Source organism: Furipterus horrens, unplaced genomic scaffold, assembly GCF_987537825.1.
Source record: "Furipterus horrens unplaced genomic scaffold, mFurHor1.1.pri manual_scaffold_21, whole genome shotgun sequence".
NCBI lineage: Eukaryota > Metazoa > Chordata > Mammalia > Chiroptera > Furipteridae > Furipterus > Furipterus horrens.
In genome coordinates this window covers 200,113-214,183 of record NW_028327191.1, presented here as the reverse complement: position 1 = coordinate 214,183, position 14,071 = coordinate 200,113, and the positions used below count along the sequence as shown (strand labels likewise).

General features: G+C 64.6%; 1 protein-coding gene across 2 annotated transcripts in view; it reads left to right on the top strand.

Moving 5' to 3' along the window:
* The window catches only part of PACS2 (phosphofurin acidic cluster sorting protein 2), a 41,198-nt gene extending 27,467 nt beyond the window's left edge, over positions 1-13,731 (top strand). Inside the window, exons 9-27 of one of the 2 annotated variants that reach the window (XM_090265569.1) lie at positions 490-549; positions 2,384-2,541; positions 3,282-3,372; positions 3,686-3,745; positions 3,965-3,969; positions 4,200-4,340; positions 4,678-4,810; positions 5,023-5,127; positions 5,204-5,310; positions 5,491-5,645; positions 5,932-6,042; positions 6,307-6,415; positions 7,120-7,152; positions 10,091-10,133; positions 11,174-11,216; positions 11,497-11,632; positions 12,319-12,545; positions 12,695-12,808; positions 13,406-13,731. In XM_090265569.1, the coding sequence (XP_090121695.1) occupies positions 490-549; positions 2,384-2,541; positions 3,282-3,372; positions 3,686-3,745; positions 3,965-3,969; positions 4,200-4,340; positions 4,678-4,810; positions 5,023-5,127; positions 5,204-5,310; positions 5,491-5,645; positions 5,932-6,042; positions 6,307-6,415; positions 7,120-7,152; positions 10,091-10,133; positions 11,174-11,216; positions 11,497-11,632; positions 12,319-12,545; positions 12,695-12,808; positions 13,406-13,524 (1,950 nt within the window). In that variant the 3' untranslated portion in view covers positions 13,525-13,731. Of the gene's footprint in view, positions 1-489; positions 550-2,383; positions 2,542-3,281; positions 3,373-3,685; positions 3,746-3,964; positions 3,970-4,197; positions 4,341-4,677; positions 4,811-5,022; positions 5,128-5,203; positions 5,311-5,490; positions 5,646-5,931; positions 6,043-6,306; positions 6,416-7,119; positions 7,153-10,090; positions 10,134-11,173; positions 11,217-11,496; positions 11,633-12,318; positions 12,546-12,694; positions 12,809-13,405 lie in introns of both variants that reach the window. The other variant, XM_090265570.1, reaches the window with a different exon arrangement.
* Positions 13,732-14,071: the final 340 nt, after the last annotated feature.

The window sequence follows — 14,071 nt, the reverse complement described above, 5'->3', positions numbered from 1 at the left end:
TTCAGCCTGGCACGGATGGCCCCCGAAGAGGTGCCCCAGCCGGGCAGCACAGTGCAGGGCAGGGCTGCTGCGACAAGCTATCCCCAGAGCTGTGGCTGGGGAGCAGGGGAGCGTCACTCCCTTTGGTAGAGTTGCCCCCCATGAGGGTGGCTGGGAGAGGCCAGAGCTGAGCCTGCACCAGAGTCCTGCCCAGGGGGGTGGTGCCTCGGGAAAGTGCCAGCAGCCCCGGGAGGCTGGCCGCCACGTTCGCTCCAGGCTTCTGGGAGAGCTGTGGAGTGGCCGCCCTTCCCTGGGTCCGTTCTGAGGCTGACGGCAGCCGCGGTTGGCACGCGTGAGGAAATGTCTGCCATTCGGCTTGGGAGAGCACGTTTGAGTCGTGAACATCGCAGTGGGTTTCAGCCACCCTGGCGGCCGGCCTGGCCTCACGCCTCACATGTCCCCCTCAGGGAAGTGGCTTCGCTGTCCTGATTCTGTCCTGTTGTCTTGCAGCAACAAAACTTCAAGCAGAAAGTTGTGGCGCTGCTGCGCAGGTTTAAAGTGTCCGACGAGGTGAGTGGGCCGTGTGCCCGTCTGCCGCCCCCTCCCCCCCCATCGGGCACCCCCAGCGCTTTGTAGGAGCTGCTGGTGCTGCCAACCGCCAGGGCCACCTGCGGGCACAGCAGAGACCCCGGAGACCACCTGCTGTGCTTCTTGCATTTTAACTGGAGGAGGGAGGCCGCGTGGCCTCTTCAGGGGGACGTGGCCACAGGTCTTTGTGTTTGTGTGTGCCTATCAGTCGACTTTATTGGAGTTTTGGGTTCACCACAAAATCAAGCAGAAAGTACAGATTCCAGATGCCCCACCCCCACCCAGCCTCCCCGCCATCAATAATACCGGGTGTTTCTTAACATTTTCTCCATTTTGGCTTTCTTGTGATCTCCAAATTTTTTATGATAAGTGTGCACGAGTCATAACCAGAAGAAAAATACTTTTTATAAAACATGGTTGGAGGAAGATTATTCCCAGGCTCAGGACTTAGCCAGAGAGGTGGGGCTTTAGCCTCTGAGCTCCTGGTGTCCAGACGTGGCCGTCGCGCATGGTCAGGACGGCTCCTCGCAAGCTGAGCTGCCCTCGGCCTCGTGCGGACCCTGCCCTGTGCCTGTCACCCCGGTTGCCGCGTGCAGCAGCCGGCCAGCCACCCTGAAATGTACGTGGGGCCATGAGGGGTGCCAGGTCAACCCAGCAGCCCTGAGAGGAATGTTGTCAGGGGGCCTGTGCCCTGCCCTCATGCCAGACCTCAAGGCTGGGGCTAGAGGGGATGCTGCGGCCATTCGGCGGGGAAAACAGCATTTTCAGCAGATAGTGATGGGACAGCTACACATCGGCCCCTCCCTGACACCCACACAAAACAGGTCCAAGACCTGACCGTAGGAGCTGAAACTTCAAACCGCCCCGGAGAGAACACGGGCCAGGCGGTGTCCTCAGACGTGAGGCCAGAGGGCGTGGGGACTGGGGCTGCGTCCCAGTTTAAAACTGTCCCACACTGTTAGGAAAATGAAACACAGCCCATAAAATAGAATGTTGTGCAAGGCGCACGTCTGTGCCTTCTGTCCAGAGTACGTAGGGGACACGGGCAGCTCCGAGAGTTCAGCAGAGGACCCGGCTAGACATCTTCTCCAAAGGTGCATGAGTGGCCAGCGCGCCCGTGAAAGGAGCTGCGTGTCCCTGGTCATCAGGGGAACACAAGCCAGTGCTACAGTGTTGCCACGTGGCCGCCGCGTGGTGCAGAGCAGGGACACGGGTGGCGTGGCGCTCTCGGCGCAGCCTGCTGGTGCCTCAGGGCGTTCACCGTGCCGCAGGGGCTGCTGCTGCGCCCTTGCGGCTAGAAACGTGCAGACGGGCCGGGCAGACAGGCCCAGGAACTTCGTCTGCAACGGCAGGCGCTGGGTCGCCCAGGGCCCGTCCACCGTGAGGGGCTGGCCCCGGGTCCTTGGTTCCATGGCATGCGGCCCAGGATGAAAGGGAGCCTGCTGTCCACAGGACATGGTGCCAGGCTGTGTGCTGTGCGGCTCCCCTGGTGTGACCTGGGAAAGGCCACACGCGTGGGACATGGGTGGAGGGGACTGGGCGGGGTGGGAGGCCTCCCCGGGGAGTCTTCTGCATCCCAACCGTGGTGGTGGCCCTGCAGTGGCCTGCCTGTCCCGGCCTTGCACCCTGGACGGGGGGCGTTCGTGTGTCGGGAGTGCCTCCCTCTGCGGGGTGTCGGGGTCTCCCTGACGTCTGGGATGACTGGGCTAGGGGAGCTGCAGGACATGTGTGTGACTCTGTGCCCTCTTCCCTCCTGTTCTGCAGACGTCCCTTCCTGGGCCTCAGAGCAGCCCTCACATGTCTGACCTCGCCGTAGGTCCTGGACTCAGAGCAGGACCCTGCGGAGCATGTGCCCGAGGTGGAGGAGGACCTGGACCTTCTGTATGACACACTGGACATGGAGAACCCAAGCGACAGCGGCCCCGACATGGATGATGACGACAGCGTTCTCAGCACTCCTAAGCCCAAGCTCAGGTGTGTGGAGGCCACGGGCACGGTTGTCAGAAAGCCAGCAGCAGGCAGGGGGCAGAGGCAGGGGCAAGACGGGACGCGGGGTCCTGGCAGGCATCCCAGGAGGAAGAGCAAATGGCAGGAGCCCAGGGTGCACTCTGGAAAGCTCCTGGGACTGTGGGGGTCTTGCCCGCAAGAGGCCGTGGTGTGGGGGCCAGAGGGCAGGCAGGACGTGGGCTGGGGGCTGGTGCTCCCACAGCGCTGGCTGGCCCAGGCGGGCCCCATCCCAGCAGGGGAGGAGCGCAGCTCTGTGGGGAGGTGTGGCCCCCTCAGGGCCCCGGGCTGCCTACCACACACAGCGGTGGTGCCCTCATGTTGCTACGTCCCCATGTGGCTTCGTCACCAGACATTACAAGGCCCACCCATACTGTAGCCTAAACTGTCTTCTTCTGAGTCCCTTTGAATCTGTGGGTCCCCTTTCCCCTCCACAGTCTGTTCCAGCAGGTGGGGCTGCAGGGTGGGGCCGCCACCCGTGCTGCTGGCTTTCAGGGACATAGGCTGATCTCCAGCAGTGGAGGAGCTGAGGGGTTGCAGGCCGCCCGGCGTCCACGTCCTGCCTCGGGCCACAGCTCCTGAGGGCGGGGGGCCCTCTGATGCCGCTGCTCTGCCATGAGATCCCCGCCAGGAGCAGAGGCTTTGCCTTCAGTGTTGGGGAGGGTCCTGGACGGTAACACCCCCACCCCCCACCCCATCCCCTTGTTCAGGCCGTACTTCGAAGGCCTGTCTCACTCCAGCTCTCAGACGGAGATCGGGAGCGTCCACAGCACCCGGAGCCAGAGGGAGCCTCCAAGTCCGGTGAGTGAGCGCTGGACCCAGGCAGCCCTGCTTTCCCCCTGGGGCCGCTGGGCACGGAGAGGGCTGCCCTGACCTTCCACCACAGTCACTCGGAGGTCACTTACACGGTGATGCTGGGACAACCCAAAGCTTACGTGCTCCTGGCTTTGCAGTGTGGCCCGATTCCTCTTGCCTGGTGCCAGGTGACTGTCATGGAGCAGCCCTGAGCCCACATCTGCAAAGCTCCTGGCTGGTCTCCTGGGCCGCCTCTGAGCCCAGCCCCTGCCCAGCCAGGAGCCAGGCATCCAGCCTGACTCCTGTCTCCTTCACACAGGCCGACATGCCCGAGAAGATGCGGGTCCCAGGTGGCAGCATCTCGGACCCAGTGGCCCATGTAAGCAGCCCAGGCCGCGTGCACTCACTGCTCATGCCCAGACCCACTTACGTGTTGCCCACAGGGGTCTGACTGGGAGGCAGGGGCTCAACGCACAGGCTCTTCTGCCTTGCCACCAGTGCCCGTGCGCAGAGCCACCCGGGGGTCACCTGGTAGACAGCAGGTGTGCCCTGCTTTGCTGCTGGGCACAGGCCCAGGGACACAGATCGGGTTCTCAAGGAGGGGTCCTGGGCCACGGGGTCGGTTCGAGGAGGGCTGGGGCTGGCCTCCCTGTGGCGCCCGGACCAGAACCCCAGGGCTGGGAGGTCAGGTCTGTGCAGCTCCCAGGCTGCGTGCGGCCGAGTCCATGTGTGGGGAGCCGCCAGCCTAAAGGAGGCCAGAATGCTCCCCACAACCCAGAGAGCTCTCCCGCGTCGTGAGTGCGTTCCCGACAGCATCCCTTCTCTTAACAGAGCACGCCCCCCACTGCTGAGCAGCTGGTACAGCCCGAGGACATCCTGGAGGCGGAGACCTCTGCCCTGGATGTGTTCACTGAGAAGCTGCCACCCAGTGGGCGCATCACCAAAACGGAATCTCTTGTCATCCCCTCCACCAGGTGACAGGCCACCCTGGGAGGCCATCGGCTGGGCAGTGCCATGTGGGAGGGACCATTCCTTGGGGCATGGGCCAAGCCTGTCTACTGATAAGAATCACTCGGGCAACACGCAGATTTCTGGGCCCACCTAGAGGTCCACGCTGGCCCAGCACCCCAATTTGTCACCAGCTGCCGGCAGGTGTGATGAGGCTGTGGTGGCTGCCAGTGCCTGTGCAAAGCTCTCTGCCTGCTGCCAAGGGTGCCGGTGCGGGAGGAGTGCACCCTGCTGAGCCCACCGCGAGGCTCCGGGAGTGCTGGGGCCATGAGCACCTGGGCCAGCTTGTCCCGGTCCCCACAGGTCCGAGGTAAAGCAGGCCGGCCGCCGGGGCCGGAGCACATCGCTGAAGGAGCGGCAGCCGGCGCGGCCGCAGAACGAGCGGGCCAACAGCCTGGACAACGAGCGCTGCCCAGACACACGGAGCCAGCTGCAGGTGGGCAGGCACCCCTGCGGGCAGCCGGGGGAGGGGGGTGCAGGAGCTTGGCGCCCGTTGTCTGCTCTGCTCCTGTGCCCACCTGGCTCAGTGTACCTGTTGGCCAGTGGCCTCGGTCCAGAGCCCAGTGCTGCCTGCACCGGGTGGCTATGGGGGTGGTGGGGTAGGGGCGCAGTGTCCCTCCCGCCTGGTGGACGGGCCTGTGTCTGCAGATCCCCAGGAAGACCGTGTATGACCAGCTCAACCACATCCTCGCCTCGGATGACCAGCTCCCTGAGAACATCATCCTCGTCAACACCTCCGACTGGCAGGGGCAGGTGGGGGCCGGCGTCCTCCCTGTGGGGGGTGTGGGGGGGTGGCCGGCCCGAGACCCACCGCTGCCCTTGTCCCCAGTTCCTCTCGGACATCCTGCAGCGGCACACGCTGCCCGTGGTGTGCACCTGCTCCGCGGCCGACGTCCAGGCGGCCTTCAGCACCATCGTCTCGCGGATACAAAGATAGTGAGTCCCACTCTGTGCATGGAGGCCACTGTCGGGGTGCTGGTGGGGGGTGCCTGGCAGAGAGGCAGCCTTGTGGCGGGGCTGGGTTCAGCGGCTGCAGCAGGGGCGTGACTGGCTGGGAACCCCCCCCACCGAGGACAGCCCCTGAGGTGCTGTCTGTCTGTCCTGCCTGTGGCTCAGCTGCAACTGCAACTCCCAGCCGCCGACGCCTGTAAAGATCGCGGTGGCGGGGGCGCAGCACTACCTCAGCGCCGTGCTGCGGCTCTTCGTGGAGCAGCTGTCCCACAAGACGCCCGACTGGCTGGGCTACATGCGCTTCCTGGTCATCCCTCTGGGTGAGCGCTGCGCCGTCCGTCCCCAGGGTCACGCGAGGCCCCGTTGGGTTTTCCGTGTCAGAGTGCAGTGCAGGGCTCGTCACGGATCCTCTAAGCCAGCAGGCTCGTGACGTCCAGCCCTGCCCAGTTTTTGGTTGACGCCCTTTGTTTTACTACAAACACCTGAACGTGTCAGGCACTGGGAAGTGCCGAGGCCTGGGGGAAACCCTCCTGGGTGGCCAGGCAGAGCCGCGAGGGCACAGGGCTGTGCGGGGGCCTAACAGCCTGACGCTGTCTCCGCCTGCAGGCTCCCACCCCGTGGCCAGGTACCTGGGCTCCGTGGATTACCGCTACAGCAGCTTCTTCCAGGACCTGGCCTGGCGGGACCTGTTCAACAAGCTGGAGGCCCAGAGCGCTGGTGAGGCTGGGTGTCCCCACCACCACCACCGTAGAGGGAGGGTCTGTTGTCTCCCAGGGCAACCCTTTGCCCACGCCTGAGTCCCTGCAGGGGGCGGCGTTGACAGGGCCCAGCTGGGACACGCCACTTTGCCCACCACACGCCCTGAGCGTGGTGACGAGGGCCCAGGCTGGCAGAGACCCTGGAGGCCACCGCTGGGCTCCGGGTGCGGGTGTGGGGCAGAGCCTTGCGACCCCTCCCAACCCCGCACGGCCCCTCGTGCAGTGCAGGACACGCTGGACATCGTGTCGAGAGTCACACAGTACATTGCGGGGGCCAACTGCGCGCACCAGCTGCCCATCGCGGAGGCCATGCTCACCTACAAGCAGAAGAGGTACCGGGGGGCCCCGGCCTGGGCAGGTGAGGGCAGGCGAGAGGGCAGACCCGGCTCCCCCAGGTTGGGGTGAGGGCCGGGTACTGGAGGGGGGCTGGTGCAGCAGGACCCTGCGCTGGCCGCACAGGGGAGCTAGTCGCTAAGCCGGCCACACTTCTGTTTCCGTGTTTTTATTTCCTGTAATAAGATAGTTAATAAGAAGAGCAGCTGTCACAGTGCCCAGACCTCAGCAGTGACTTGCTCTCTTGAATCTGGCACCCGCGCCCTCAGCCAGGGTGTCCCCAGCTGGGAGACCAGCTTTTACCCTGCCCTGAGCAGGACAGTGGTCAGCAGCAGGCGCCGGCAGCCTGGCCTGGTGCAGTGGAGCTGGTCAGAGCCTGGGTGATTTAGGACACTGGGCAGCCCCTTCTGGGCCAGACCCGGGACACAGCAGGTCCTCTGGGGAGTCCGGGGTCCAGGCCTCCTCGGGGGAGGTGAGCTAGACGGGCCGGCTCTGCAGCCAGTCAGACACGGTTAAGCGGCTCCACGCCTGTCCGAGGGGCCATGACCCGCTTTCCCGCAGCGGAGATGACAAGGGCCCAGGGGGCCAGCGCTCAGGGGCTGCCGCTCCGCCCTCCATGCTGCATGCTGTACGGGGGCCTCTGCCGGCTCCCGAGCACATGATGACGCGTCTGTGTTTTTTCTCCTGGTGGCTTTCTGAAAAGGAAAAAGAACTTTCATTTTGACTTTACCCTAAGGTACCACTGTCTCGGGGTCTGCTCCCCATCTGTCCCCAGCTGGTCTTTAGGGCTGTTTAGCATGTCGTCAGGTGGGGGTGCGTCTGGAAGGGCCGACACCCAGGCTCACTTTTCCCACCTGCCCGCCTCCTGCCGGGCGGGGCCTGAGGAGCAGACCTGACCCTTCTGTGGCTGCCCCTCCCATTTGTGGGCCTACACACTCTGCAGCCTGGGGCTAGGCCTCCTTTTTCCGTCCAGGGCTTTGGGTTAAGAAGCGGCCAAGTCCTGCCGCTCAGGGAGAGCTGCTTCTGAAGCCACATCAGGTACTGCTTCTTAACTTAGAAGCAGGTGCCTGGCTCACAGCTCACGCCACTGGCCCCAGGCGGGTTTTGTTCCCAGTGGGTGATGGAGCTGACAGCCCCAGGAGGCAGGATTAATGCTGACTCGTCATGTGGGGACACCGAGGCAGGTGAGGCTGGGGCCTTGCCCGGGTGACAGCGGTCAGTGCCCCTGAGCAGAGGCTTTTCCCAGCGCAGTTTTGTGGCCGGACTGCTGGGGACCCCATCTCAAGTTGAGGGCTCTTCACTCCTGGGGGGCTCCACCCTGAAAGCCAGGCTGCTGAGAGCCAGAGCCCCAGCGCCGTGGGCTGCCCCTCCCTGCCTCCCTCGGAGGGGTCCTAGGTTCTCTCTCTCCTGGGGAAGCCCCCAGGGTGGGTCGTGGGGTCCCAGGCGGCCTTCAGGAGGAGGGCCTTGGCCCCTGCACAGTCCTGCTAAACAAGCCTTTGGCTCAAGAAAGACCAGCTGTGGTGCTCTACTGACCCTCAGCCGTTCGTGATGTGGCGACTGCTCCCCGTTCCCGTGGCGCGAGGACCCCTCAGCACGCCCACTGCCTGGGCCCAGCTTCTCGCCTCTTCCCCAGCTGGCTGGTCTAAGCAGCAAGCCAGGGCTTTGGTGGACCCTGCCCCGCCCCCAATGCCTGCCGCCCTGCCTCGCGTGACAGGGGTGACACCAGTGCCCAGGAGTAGGGGGCTCCGAACGCCCTGGGGGGAGCCTGTGGAGGCTTGCATGTTGGTCACCCCCAGAGTCCAGGGCCTGGAAGTCAGCGGGTCAGCCTTTGCCTGCTGGGACAGAGAACATCCTCTGTCCACCCAAGAGAGGGTGGGCAGTGGGCACAGCTCTCCTGGCCACCTCTTCCTGGCCCCTGGCCAGTCGGAGCCCCCACGAGTACCTGCAGGAAGGTCCTGTCTGACCTCCCATTCCCAGCCTGAGGTCAGATGCCCCTGCCATGTGCAGCCCCATCCTGGCCCGGTTCCCACGCCCTGGGCCCTGGTGTGAACGTGAAACTCCTGTGCACCCAGCGGTGCGGCCGCCCCCAAGGACAGCTGTGCCTGGGGTATGGGTTGATGGGTCTCAGTTGGAAGCCGGTGTCACCCCTGTCACGCCGGGCCCGTGTCAAGGGCTGGATGTTGTGTGCATGGCCCCGAGGTGCAGCATCCCTGTGCTGTGGTGTTGCCTGCGTGTTGGCTCCTCGAGGGCCCCCCCCCCCCCGTCTCCCTGCGTGCCGCTCTCAGGGAAGGGCGTGGGAACAGTGGCTCACTCTGGGGGGGTGGGGGGTGCCCTGAGGGCTGGAGCCTGCTGAGCACTGGGCTGGGAGCCCCAGGACCACCTGTCTGGGCTGCCTTGCATGCAGAAGCAGGCCTGGGCACACGCCTCAAGTGACTTGCCTGTTTGAAGTGGTTGGGGGTGTTTTCTCTTTCCTGTTAGAGAGCAGGGCCGGACCGGGAATTCGGTCATTTTAGTGGGATGGACTGAGTCTGTAGGTTCTCTCATCCCGACGCCTGTTCTGGGGGTTCGGAGGTGACACAGAGGCGCTGGGGTGGAGGCTGTGGGTCCCTGCATCTGGGTGGTAGCCAGAGGAGAGCGGCTGCTGTCCCCTCACATAGATGTCAGGACACAGAACAGCCCCTCCTGTGTCCTGTGCTGCCCTGGGGCCTGGGCCCGCTTGTCCAGCTTGTGGGCACACTTGGTAGGGAGCCATGGCCGGGCAAGGCTCTGGGGAGCTAGTGCTCAGAGAGGGTGGCCGACCCTGTACCTGTGAACATGCCTCAGGCCAGGGCCAGGGCACAGTGGCTACTCCCCTGCCCGGGAATCACTCCAAAGTTTCAGGAAGGGAGACAAGGATTGGAGCTGGGACAGTGGCCCAGAACCAGCTCTTGGCCAGAGGGATGCCACCAGCCACGGACGCAGGGTGAGGGGGCACCGGCGTTCTTGGGAGACTGCCCAAAGGCCAGGGAGGAGCTGCCCTTCCAGCCACTCATGGGGCCTTGAGCCGACTCCCGGGAGCCCTTCCGGCCACGGCGCAGGCAAGGTGGAGGCCAGTTCACGGCAGCCTGCTGCGGAGACAAGACCCAGGACCGGCCCCTGCCCCCACCCCCACTGATGACCTTTACCAGGCCTGGAGGGCATGGGACCTTAGTTCCAGGGAGGCCACGGTTCTGCCAGAAATTGTGCAGAACCAGGCCAGACAAACCCTGTCCTGCCCGCCACTGCCTGTGGCTCATGACAGGAGCACGGCCGAGCGCCTCGGTCTCCCCCGCAGGCTGCTCTTGGGAGTCATTGTGTCAGAGCATGGTGTGTGCCGCCCGTCACCAGGGCCAAAGGTCTGGGGAAGGCCCCTGCCTCAGCCTCAGCTCTGGTCGGCCCCGCCTGCACCCAGGCCATCTGGGGGAAAAGCTCTGCCCTTGGCTTTAGGACGGTGGTCTCCAATCACCAGAGGCCCAGACTGCTCCCTGGGGATCCCGGGACACAGGCAGCAGACCCCTCCGTCAGGCTGGGCTGGGCTGGCCGCCCGTGCGCCGGGGCGAGTCCCGTGCCCCGACTTGCAGCCACCCAGCAGCCCCCTTCCCGGGCAGGCGTGGGCGCCCTGAGCCGAGCCGCGGTGACTGTTCTCTTGCTTGCAGCCCCGACGAGGAGTCCTCGCAGAAGTTCATTCCCTTCGTGGGGGTGAGTAGCTCGGTGGCGGCCGTGCCCACAGTGCCCTGTGCTCTGCCGCCTCTGCCTGCAGGGAGCTGCCAGGCTGCCCGCAGGTCCAATCTTACCAGTCTCGTTTGCATGAAGTCAGTGCATTCCAGAACCTTCTCCACCAATGTGAGCTGAGGACTTGCCTTTGAATCCCTCCCATCTTAAAGCTCACTGTCATCCTCCCATGCCTAGCAGAGGGTGAGGTGACAGGCCAGTCTCAGGACCGTCCTGCGTCTGGCGTGTCCAGCTCGGCTGTGTAGGCACCCAGGCCGCAGGGCTTTGCTTGGGCCCCTCTAGGTTGTGGGGTGTGGCCTGGCAGCCGGGGGGTCCTCCCCTCTCCACGCTGGGACAAAGGGCAGCTCCATGCCAGTGACTGCGGTCCCCCTGCTGCCCCATTTTTACAGCCTGTCATCTACTGCGTGGCCTCCAGCTGAAGTGTCAGCCCTGAGGGCCATGGGCAGCCTGGCCAGTGGGCCTGACCTCCCTGGGCGGGGTTAGTCCAGAGCAGCCTGTCCCGCGGACCCTTCTGTGGTCACGGGGGGCGGGAGGGAGGGGCAGGGCGGGGGTGCTGCACTGTGGATGGCAGCAGCCACAGGCCACTCACACAGCTGAAATGCGACCATGGGCCAAGGTGTGACTTGTCACTGTGATTAAAGCACCTGGTACAGCCCCAGGGTTCCCTCGCATGAGGCCCCCAGTCTGCCTTCCCACCAGAGGCCACTGTGTCCTGAGCACTGGCCGCAGCTCGAGCCCAGCCCAGGGGCCACTCGCAGCTGTGGACCCAGGGGAGCAGGATGGCCATGCAGCACGCTGCTGCTCACAGAGTCCCCCAAACACACTTTCTGTGTGGGGGTTCCTCACCGCACCCATGCCATGCTGACCACTGGGCAGCGCTGCCCTGAGCTTGGCTCTGCCCAGGGACAGGAGGAGCTGGGACCCGGCTCCACCCGACTAGCTCCCCTAGGGGACCTGCAGCCCCGAGACCCCCATGTTGCTGCCAGCCAGTGCCTCTTATTTTCCAGGTGGTGAAAGTTGGAATAGTGGAACCGTCCTCAGCCACATCAGGTAACGCCATCCTCCCACCACTGTTGCCTGCAGGGGCCTGAGGGCAGAGGTACATCTTGGGAGAGGGGGGTCCTGCCCAGGCCCACGGCAGCTTCTGCTCACCCCGGTGGCCCTCACCTGACCCAGCATGCAGGGAGACCTGGCAGCTTTGCCCAGCGAGCTGTCCTCGCTCCCATATGTCCTCCCAGCCCATGGGGCCACCCAGCCCCCTGCCCTGTCCTGTGGATGGCCTGGGGCTGCTCTGGGGAGCTCAGAGTTGTCCCCTTACTCCTTCCCAAAGGAGACTCCGATGATGCGGCCCCCTCTGGCTCCAGTGCACTTTCGTCCACCCCACCGTCCATGTCTCCTGCCGCCAAGGAGGCCTCGCCCACCCCACCCTCCTCCCCGTCTGTGAGCGGGGGTCTGTCCTCCCCCAGGTAAATGCAGGCAGCCATGCCCCACCCTCACTCCCTGGACTTAACGTCCACTCCCCCACCCCCTCACTCGCCCCAACACCACGGGGCTCAGGTTAGAGAAACTCATGGTCACGGGCTACCCCCAGGCGTCAGGGAGCTGAGGGTCTGGTGGGAGACGGGCTCTGAGCAGTCAGAGCTGACAAGACGCAGGCTCGCTCAGACGGGGGAACCTATCGTGGTGGATGGGTGCAGGTCTTGGGCTCGCTCAGGGGGCACAGCGTCACTAGAGAAAGAGACCACACAGAGTAAAGGAATAGGGTGCCCTGTCCACAGATGGGGCTCTGGGGACCACGGTGCAGGTAGAAGGTGTCAGGGTAGTGGGTGGTTAGCAGTCCCTTGCCACCCTTAGTATCATGAGCAGAACTCAGCAGACAGGACTTGTGTAGGGTCTGGAGGGGTCCTCACGCCCATATGGGCCATGAGGTCATGGCTGCCCGGGCTCTTGGGGGTCCACACCTATGATGAGGCAGGTTCACCTCAGCCTTCCAGACTCGGCAGCTTGGGACAGCCTGGCCTGGCAACTCTTCTTGGGCCACAGGCAGACTGCAGGGCAGCACAGGGCACTGTGGGCACCTCCCTGCCTACACCCACCCCAGGGGCACTGTCGCCGCTGAGGATGGACAGCGACCCCCCCTCTGCTTCCCCAGCCAGGGCCCCGGCACCGAGCTGATGGGGCTGCAGGTGGATTACTGGACGGCAGCCCTGCCCGCAGACAGGAAGAGGGATGCGGAGAAGAAGGACCTGCCCACCGCCAAAAACACGCTCAAGTGCACCTTCCGGTCCCTGCAGGTCAGCAGGCTGCCCAGCAGTGGCGAGGCTGCAGCCACGCCCACCATGTCCATGACAGTGGTCACCAAGGAGAAGAACAAGAAGGGTGAGTCGGGGCTGCCGGTGGGGCCCCAGCGGCACGGGCCCTCCCCACGTGCCGCCGGGCAGGCGGGCATCCCGGTGAGCAGGGGTCCGAGGGCCTCCGCCCCCCAGGCCACAAGGGGCAGCAGGACAGCTCGCCCCTTCTCTTCCTAGTGATGTTTTTGCCCAAGAAAACCAAGGACAAGGACGTGGAGGCCAAAAGCCAGTGCATCGAGGGCATCAGCCGCCTCATCTGCACGGCCAAGCACCAGCAGAACATGCTGCGGGGTGAGCGCAGGCTCCGCTGTCCTTCCCTCCACGGCCCAGCCGTCAGGCCCTGACCCAGGGCCCGATGCTCCTGTCTGTGAAAGCCGAAGGCGACCCGCAGCAAAGTCAGGCAGCTTGGGAATTCAGCCCAGGAAGTGCCTGGCACAAGCCAGGCTTTGAGCACCTTCCTGTGAGGCTCCTTTATAAGTTGGAGTCGTGTGTTTCAGACCCGAAGGTGACCCACACCAAGACCCAGAAGCAGACTCGGGGCTCTCTCTCCAGGAACTCGGGTCTGATGACTGGGGGGTGGAGAAGCCCCGCCTTCCTGCCTTGATTTACTTGTCTAGGTGGGGGGTGTTTCACACCCATTTTGCAGACCCCTGCTGGGGCTCAGGGGATGAGGGCCAGCAGCCCCCATGGTCAGGGAGAGGTGCCCACTGCGGGTGGCTCTGGAGGCAGACAGCAGAGACCCAGCCAGCAGACCCTTGTCCCCCGGGAGTCTGGGGGTCTCAGGGGATGTCAGGTCCCTCCAGCTTGTCCTGGGCCCAGGCCCCAAGAGGTACTTGGGGCCCTCCCCTGGCCAGTGGGCAGGTGGGTCACACGGCCTTGTCCCCGCAGTCCTCATCGACGGTGTGGAGTGGAATGACGTGAAGTTCTTCCAGCTGGCGGCCCAGTGGTCCTCCCACGTCAAGCACTTCCCCATCTGCATCTTCGGACACTCCAAGTCCACCTTCTAGCCCTGCCCGCTGCCCTGCCACGGCCAAGCCCTGAGGGCCAGCTGCTTTTCTGTTAACATTTCAGTTTACTACAGACAGACCTTGGAAACACAAAGGAAAACCGTCTTAAGTGCAAATGTGCTCACAACCTGGAAACTAACGGCGGCTCCCCAGCTGAGAGCCCCTAACTGCTCTGCTTATTAACCAGGCCGCTCCGGCGGGCGGGAGGCCGGGCGGGCAGCGTGGAGCTGGACTATCATGGGGGGCGTGCGTCAGCCTCAGGACCCTTGCCTCCTGCAACAGGAAGGATGCTCGCCTTCAAAACGTGCCCTCCCTAGAAGCCCGGACTTTGCTTCCCTGGGGAGCCTGCTGCGGCGGGGAGCCCGTGTGCCCAGACTTGGAGCTGGGCTGCCAGAGGCTGAGGGCCGGCCTCCCACCAGGGCGTCCTGGGCGGAACACAGGCCAGTCAGCCCAGCCCTGGGCACCAGCTGCCAACCAGCCACGTGGCCCCAGCACCACTCGCTCTGGTTCTTAATAAACCCCAGCCTGGGGCCCTGGAGGTTTTACA